Source organism: Denticeps clupeoides, chromosome 11 (assembly GCF_900700375.1).
Source record: "Denticeps clupeoides chromosome 11, fDenClu1.1, whole genome shotgun sequence".
Lineage (NCBI taxonomy): Eukaryota > Metazoa > Chordata > Actinopteri > Clupeiformes > Denticipitidae > Denticeps > Denticeps clupeoides.
In genome coordinates, this window is record NC_041717.1 from 15,130,749 (window position 1) to 15,139,314 (window position 8,566).

An 8,566-nucleotide genomic window follows, 5' to 3' on the forward strand; every position below is an offset into this window, starting at 1 on the left:
ACGCTCAGGATGAGAGGTGTGGATGCCGATATTGGTGCCCATTTGAGAGATTTCCAGCAAGTGTGTGGTCCACGGACATGATGTCACTCCCTTTCTCTGGCTTCTGCCACCTGTTCACATCTGTCCACAGCTGCAGGGGATTTTGGGAAATTGGCATCTGAGAGCATTCCATGAACTTTGCTTCGCAAGCGTACAGGAGTCTCACATGCTGCTCTAAACCTGTTGTCTTGGTGTGTGTGAGTGTGTGTGTGTGTGTGTGTGTGTCATTCTGGGTCATTCTGCTGCTCCATATTTACATTTTGGCTTTTGAGGTTAATTTGAAGAGTTTACACTTGTTTGTTTATAACTCGTTTATTACAGTGTTCATGCATGAATGTGTGCAACTCTTAATTTAGCCTTATTTTATATGCTGTGAATACTTTCTGAATGCACTGTATGTGTGTCAGAAGGCGAATTGTAAGGTTACATACATGTTGGTGAGTGTATCTATTTGCATGTGTATGTGCTTGGGAGTGTGTGTGTGTGTGTGTGTGTGTGTGTGTATATTGTTGTTGTCGACATTCCTCTGGCACCGGGGCTGAGCTCATTAAAGCTCAATGCTGTGCCTCACAAGACCTGTATGGACCTGTGATGTCAGCAGCATCTCCCTCACCACAAGAACGTTCCCTCGGAGCGCCCGGTTACTCGTGCGCACATAGAACCCACCAGGGGAACCGGTTCTCCAGTCACAACCGAGACGTGCACTCAGTGACAGTTGCATCCGCCCCAGCTGTCGTGGTGCTGCTGCCGCTGTTGTTTTTTTTCGTTACCTTCTGAGACATGTCACCGTCGGCTTCAAACAAGCATATAAAATTCACAGCTTTTGGGGGTTTTATATCTGCTACACTTTGATGGCGGGACTCGCTTTTTTTTTTTTTTTTTCCCCTGCAGATGTCCTTTCATGTTATGCTGATTTGAAGAGCACGTCGTCGGAAGCTGCTCTCCGGGACTTCCTCACAGCCTTCAAGAGCAACTCCACGCACATCCAGCAGGCAGTGGAGGCGCTCCGCCCTTCAAAGGGCCGAGGTAAACCCCTCAACCTGTGTCTGAGCCCTGCCTGCATCGGCTGACACCCAAGGCCCCTCCCCTCTTTCAGTCGATTACTGTTCAGTTTGAATCGAACCTGCTTGTGTTACCAGGCAGAAACCAGCAGTGGCTTTAATTAGTCTGCATTACACTCACTTGCCACTTTATTTGCCTCTCCATTATGGACAACTGCCCGATGGGGTTCTTTGTCCGTTCACAAACTTAAACCGGCTGTATTTGTGGTTCTTTTTCCCGTCTACCTTTGTATATATATATATATATATACCTATATATATATATATACCTATATATATATATATATATATATATATATATATATATATATACACACACACACACACACACACACACACACACAAATTTTTCTTATGATGTTGCATCCCCTTTGGAAACTAGAACCATTGTGATGCGTGAAACTGCAGGAAGAATGACTGACAGATACGTGAACGGAAAACTCTAGCAGGAAACCATAACAAGGGACAAAGGTCATAGCATAACTTATCACATCATAAGTCATAAAAAGGAAAGAAAACATAAATAGGCTTTGTCTGAACAAACAAATGTCGAGAAGCACAGAGAGATGTGACCATTATTGGAATACATGGCAAGGTGGCCCCTTTATAAAAATGTGGGTGTGTGTGTGTGTGTGTGTTTTGTGCATATTTAAATGTTAAATGTTATATATGCATGCGCACACACACACACACACACACATCATGACTGTGTGTTGAACATGAACTCATCTGTCTGGGGAAGTGAAGCCTGCTGTGTTGAGTGCGGGACGCTCGGTGGCTGTATGTGAGGCCCACGGCCCGTCGGTGTGGTGTGATGTTGGCCTGACAGTTGTGGAGCAATGCCCAGACCTCCAAGCCGCTGCTGCTCCGGCCCGCCCGCCACGATTAGGCGGCATCAGGAACTGACCGAGGGCTCACATTGGTGCAGGAGAGCCGATGATCGCGGAATTCAGAGAGGACAGGAGACCGGAACATTCTGGTGGTGCAGGCAATACATTTCCATGCACAGAGTTGCTCACACATACCTCAGCTAGACTGTTTAATCAGACTTCTGTGCTTGTGCCAGTATACATATTGACTGATGCATGTCTGACTTTACTATGCTGGAGAAGCTGGACTCCCAGCTGCATTATCTGGGTGTGTTAGTCCGATCGTACTATAATTTCATTCAGACTGACGTGTTTACAGTTCGTTTTTTTTTTTTTTTTTTTCTAACGTCGTGTAAATGGACTGACTGTTAGCTTGCACACAATACTAATCTAATAAGCATCACTAGAGTGTGCACCCGGTTTTCAAAGCACTACAATAAACAGGTTTTCTAATAATGTTAATATTAATAAAAATGAAAAAAATGAAAAAGCTCTCGTTTACAATGGGAGGAGCCCCCACTGATGATTCACAGCTCTCAGGCAGCGTACTTCCTCATTTTGGATTATATAAACCCGAGCCCGTCATACCTTTGCGAAATTTATATAACTGCCTTCACTACGCTACTCATAATAACAAACACAAAAACCACCCAATCTGGCAAGTCTGAGCACAATCTCCTCGCTCCTCCCTCCAACTCGGCTTGCCTCCTGTTTCTGTCCTCATAATAAGACTTGGCAGTGTCAGTGGACATCACAAATGTGATCTATGATAGTCACCCCAGCACCGTTAAAAGAAATAAAAAAAAAAAAAAAAAGACATTTTAGGAACGCATGCCATCGTTTGCAGTTTTGTCATCCAGATATATTGCCTGTGAATTTTAAACCAGCAGCTTTTATCAATTTCTGACTTTTTAATATTTTATTGCAGTTGCTTTCACTGATAGGTTACTAGGCAATGTCATGTGTTAATGAATTATTTACATCATTAATTATGACTATTATAATCCGCAAGAAATACTTTTCTCAAGCCTCTTTCGTTTTTCCTTCTTTCTGAAGCTGTTTACGTCGACACGTTAACTGAGAACGATCACCCAGGGGCCAGCGTCTGCTGAGCCGCCAGCTCATAAGCAGCCCTTACATCCACGGCACCTCGTTCAATCCTGACGCGGGCGAATAATCCGGCCCTTTAATCCCTGAGACGGCCGCGCAGCCGGCCAACACAAACAGCCTCGCAGCTGGGGCTCCTGTCCCGCGGCCCAGGTTTCCACGGGTGGCCTGGCACTGCCGCGTGTACGCGCGTGTGGTCCCGTCCAGCCCCGAGACCGCACCGCCTGAAAAGCGTCCTCTGAGGCGCCATGTTGCGTCGGTGCCAGGCCCTGCCCCGTAAACGTGCCGCTGCTCGGCTACAGCCGGCGACGCTAAATATTTACACGAGAGCTGCTGGGGCGGCGGCCTTTTACAGCTCTGTGCGCGGCGACAGAGATCAGATTATAATAGCTGGAGGTGTTCGGGCTCATCCCTCTGGGTTTGGCTTTTGTTCCGATGCCAAGTGTCGTTATTAAGCTCAGCCGCCTCTTTTTTATTATTTTTTTATGGCCGATATTAAACCAGATCAGTTCCTCGGCCTCCACGCCATCATGCCGCTCGGTTTATAACCGCTGTTAGTTGGCGTGAACTTTTTGGGGGCCAGTAAACTCCGTTTGAAGTGGATCTTTACTGTGGAATTTTAATGAACTGTAGGATTCTGAATTTATTTGTCTTGTATCTTCCTGTCTGCGTTTCTTGTAAAGCTGTAAAGCATCCCGGGACTTCTTTATTCGATGTTTACGCAGCGAAGACATCCAAGCCGCTTTTGAAACGTGCCGATGTCTCGCCATTTGCCAAAGGCGCACAGCCGCTTATCTCTCCGAAGCCTCCTGGAGATATCGGAACGGTGGGCCGCGGTGCAATTTGTTTCATAATGAGATAGTGTCCGCCGACACCGACTTTCATCTCCCCGCTGCAAAAACGCGTCTTATCGCACGCGGACCCATTCGTCCAGGACGCAGCCTTTGTTTGTCTCCTTGGTCCTCCTTGTTCCTTCGTATCTCCTGCGTATCTCCGCCCCTTCCTTCCTTGTCAGTTTTCCTGCCTGGAGGCCCAACAGTGACAGGCGTCCGCCTCCCATGTCACCTTTTGTGGGAATCAGGGACCAGGCAGGGAGTGGGGGGGGCACCCCAGTCAGGCCGGGCCCGGGGCGGGGGTGAAGTATGCAGACTGGACAGCCAGGCGATGCCTGCGATTTACGGCTTCCCCGACACGTAGCCGCGCCACGTCACGCTCCTAATTCATCTCCCTTTCCTTTCACAATCCCGCCTGCCCCCTCGCCCCCGTACGCAGAGGAGAGCCGTAAATCTCTACCGCGCCGCTCGCCGCGTAAACCACGCGGCTCAGTCATCTGTCGTGGCAAACCTTGCACCTTGCGGCCTGTTCCATTCTGATGTTTGCGGTTATTAATGCTGGGAGTTCTGCGTTGACGTGCTTGTCCCCCCCGGTGTGTGTAGGAGACGAGGCCTTGTCCAGGTACGGGAAGGACTTCCTGCGCTCGGTGGAGGCGCTACTGACGGACTGCGGCGAGCGGCGGGAGCGAGCCGCCGGCGAGCTGCAGGTCCTGCGACGCGAGTTCCGGCAGGCCGCGGAGCTGCTCGACGCTCCGCAACGTCCCGCCCCCCTCAGGCCGTCAGACCAGGCCGGTCCCGAGGAGGCGGCAGATGCTGGCGGCTCCTCGTCCAAAGACAGACAGGGTCCTGTCAGGACGGTCAGATCGAGGCCAGGAAGAAGCGGCGAGAGGAAGGAACCCCCCAGGACCGGCGGCACGTCGCTCTCAGCGCGGCCCGAGTGGCAGAGCTAGTTAGTGCCTGACTAACACCCATCTGCTCGGAGGAATGGCGAGGCTGCGAGAGAAGAAGACCCCCCCACCCCACCCCAGGACCGGGAGAGGAAATGAAAAGCACTTAGAGAGGCCACGTCTATTTTTATCAGCTCTCACCGCTCCAGCGGTGCGTTCACCGGCCCAGTCTGGGGGTTCGGGGTGGCGGGGGGACACCTGTTTGTGGAGCGGAACCTGCAGGTGCTGGACTTTTAACAGTTTGCTCGCCCTCCACCCGTCGTTTCCAAGGCTTAATGTCGCTGATGGTGAACCGTTTGTTGCCTCCATGGGAAAAAAAAAAACCCCTAAAAAAACGGGGCAGCTTTAAAATTTTTATTGTGGATCTTGTGTGTTTTTCTTTCTCCGACATTTACAGGCGGGGTCAAGAGGACCTTTATAATTTTGGCAATAAAGAGTGAATGGAAAAAAGTGTGAAACGTGCCACGTGCCTCTGTGCGGCACTGTGTATAACTGTCAGATTTATAGATCTGTCTGCGATTATCCTGCCAATCACGGACTTAATGAATGCGCTGCATTATCTGCACTGTTTGCACTGAGCTGTGAGCACATAGCATTGGCTACACAAATCCAGATTTATTAACTGCATCTGCACTTTGTAATGCAAGCGAAGCACTGCAATAGGTGTAGAGTGGGGCCTATTGTATGGCCAGTCTAGCGGGTAAGGAAGCGTACTTGTAAGCAAAGTGCCAGTGAGGTCCCCTTGAGCAAGGTACCATCCCCACACACCACGTGCCTTTCATGGCTGTCTACTAAAGGTGACAAAAACAATCACTTTCACTCATTTTAACCCATTTCACAGCATTTCTTTTTTATCGATTTGCATCAAATCACGTAATTAACCTCAACACAAAAATTGCTCACCATGAGCTTCGTGGATTGGACTTCCATGGCTTGGATGGACCGCTGGAGCAATCAGGCCTCTCTGGCAGTCCGGTGTCAGGAGGACACTTCTGTATGGTACACTCAGTGTTTGATTGATCCTGACAATTTAAAATAATCGAGTTCTTGAGCTAATCATCAATATAAAACATTACATGCGATATGAAGGTTTACCTTTGTGAACGAAATTACCTTTTTCTTAAGAAAAGCAGTAGCATTCAAACACCGAAACGCAAGGGTTCATGGGATATGTATGCCTCAAACCCACCGATAGGGGATGTCTTCAGGGATCTTTTCTACTACTCAATAAAAACAGGAAGTGGGAGAATTCCTTTTCCCAGCATCTGCTCCCGGGCTCTACTTGTAGCAGTGAATAGACAGACGCTCATTTCCATTCTTTTGTTCTGTTCCGGCACACACGCTGATACAGTAATCCACTTTGTACTCCCCCCCCGAACAGACCGACCTCTAACTGATGCGGCGCTCATGAGCGGCGGCAGCTGCAGCAAACAGCACCTCCCCCACCACGCCCTCCACCCATCAAACCGCCGCCGCTTCAGGTGCGCCGCTCTCTTCCCCGGCCGCGCCGCCTGCTGATGCGTTAGTCAACTCCTCTGCATCTGTCTTCCCCGCTGACAGCTCAGATGCGGAAACAAAAGCGGGCGCGGCTCCGAGAGGCCAGCGGTGCCGTTCCTCGTGGCCTGAAGCGCTCGCTTAGTTAAAAGTGCCTTTATTTTCCTCTAAACTCCGCTCTGCCGCATGAATTATGCACGAGGGCCAGGATAACTCCCTCACCACTCCCTCACTCTTCCCCTGTTTCACCCCTTTCATTTATCAAGCTTTTTCTCCGTCTTTTCGTTTTGCCCTGTAGACACGACAGAAATGGCGGCTTGCAGGTCACTTCCTCTTTAGCCGCGGTTCTGTGCTCTCACACATCAAGGCATTGTAGTAGAAAAATGTTCCAGGCACCTGAGAGGCAGCTGAAATGGTGCAACCTCTCAGTACAGAGCGCCAGAGAGGGAAAACGTGGCAAAGTTATCCTGTACCAACAATCACCAGCACTATGGACACCAAGACTAGAAAGCCGCAGCCGCCCTGCACGATGTGGCTACGAGACTGGTGGGGAATTGGATGGATGGGTACCAACTGGGGTACCAAAGCGATTGGTTTGAGATGCTGGATTTAACATTTTCTTTGGCACCTCGTGGACCTGAAAAACAAAGATTGTTGCTCTACAACTTTGTTGCTCTATGGCCTTGGCGACACCCCAAAACTGAGCTGCAGCACGGTGGCCATACAGGACAGGTTCCACTCTAAACGGACCTCACCATGTTGCTCAGCATCATATACACAGGTTATCTTTTGAAACTAGACATACGAGCGCGGCCAGCGTTGCTGCACAAGTTGAAGAGGTGGGGAGGGTCAGGCTCAGACTACACGCTGCCCGCTGCATCAAACTGGTATTCACAAAGCCAGAAAATCTGAAAGACCTGGATTACTGGAATCATAAAGTAAAGTGAAGTGATTGTCATAGACAGCAGCACAGCCCACGGTGCACACAGTGAAATGTGTCCTCTGCATTTAACCCATCACCCTTGGTGAGCAGTGGGCAGCCATGACAGGCGCCCGGGGAGCAGTGTGTGGGGACGGTGCTTTGCTCAGTGGCACCTCAGTGGCACCTTGGCACCGGCAAAAACCGACAACCTTCTGATTATTTGGCCGCTTCCGTAACCGCTAGGCCCTAATGGCCTGTCCTGTGGTTGCTGAGGCCAAGATATAGTGTTGATTTAGTCAACAAACCTTTTTGATGTGATGAAGCGTAACGCAAATATGAGACGTAGATTTGGGTCACGTGATGATAATATTGTTGACTAATATAAAAAAAAGACACTAAATATGGTTTACAAGAAAAAAATGATCGTTTAATCCCATTATTAAATATTGTGGTTTCTGTTTCCTGTATCTCCCCTCTGGTCACACAGATGACGTCACTTCCGCAATATGCAATTGCAGTATTAATTAGATTTCAGGATACTTCTGAATGGTGAACAGATGGCTGGAAGAAGATGAAGAAGCAATCTTTGGACGCACTTTACAATGAAGTGGAAAAGAAAACAGAATGTGTGGTCGAAAAACCAGAGCGTCATCCGTGTCTGGAATGGGTGTAGAGTATTCTTGAGTCTCTAAGGTAACAATAATATAAGAAGAAGATTTTTTAATTAAGATATGGGTTTGACTAAAAGAAAGTGTTTTTTTTTGTCTGATTTACTAGGTACCAGGTTAAATAGAAATGCATTACTAAAAAAAGACTAAAATACAATTTTCATTGACTAAAAATGGACAAAAATGTCATCAGTTTCTATTAAATAAAACTAAAAATAGTACTTAAACCAAGAATATCACTAACTAGACTAACTAGATAATTATGATTAAAAATGACTCAAATGCTCAGACTTTGAAACTTGACTAGACTAAAACTAAAAAAAAAAAAAAGACATGCTGCCAAAAACAACTATATCAAGATACACTTATTTGGTTCAGACAGTGTCAGCGTGGTGAGGAGAACAAAGACAAGTGCGTCCTGCCTACAGTCAAGCATGGAGGTGGCGGTGTCATGGTTTGTGGCTGCATGAGGGCTAATGAAGTTTCCCAACATGTGCTGTGACATTCTGGAGCACAGCAGAGGGATGTACAGCAGAAATCTTGCGGTCTTCTCTTCCATCTTATTCGAATATGTTGCACCAGGGTGTCAACAGTGTAGGTGGTGTTTCTAATGTCACTGGGGGACG

General features: G+C 48.2%; 1 protein-coding gene and 1 long non-coding RNA gene across 2 annotated transcripts in view; one reads left to right on the forward strand and one right to left on the reverse strand.

The window, feature by feature from the left end:
* LOC114798984 (uncharacterized) overlaps window positions 1-5,178 on the forward strand; it is a 42,536-nt gene extending 37,358 nt beyond the window's left edge. Inside the window, exons 11-12 of the mRNA XM_028995028.1 lie at window positions 931-1,065; window positions 4,513-5,178. Of these exons, the coding sequence (XP_028850861.1) occupies window positions 931-1,065; window positions 4,513-4,859 (482 nt within the window). The 3' untranslated portion in view covers window positions 4,860-5,178. The remainder of the gene's footprint in view (window positions 1-930; window positions 1,066-4,512) is intronic.
* A 373-nt stretch (window positions 5,179-5,551) lies between these two features.
* On the reverse strand, window positions 5,552-6,236 carry LOC114798985 (uncharacterized). The gene is made up of 3 exons (XR_003751163.1): window positions 6,046-6,236; window positions 5,760-5,878; window positions 5,552-5,647 (listed from the first exon to the last, which is right to left on the reverse strand). It is a non-coding gene; the product is annotated as an uncharacterized LOC114798985 (long non-coding RNA).
* Window positions 6,237-8,566: the final 2,330 nt, after the last annotated feature.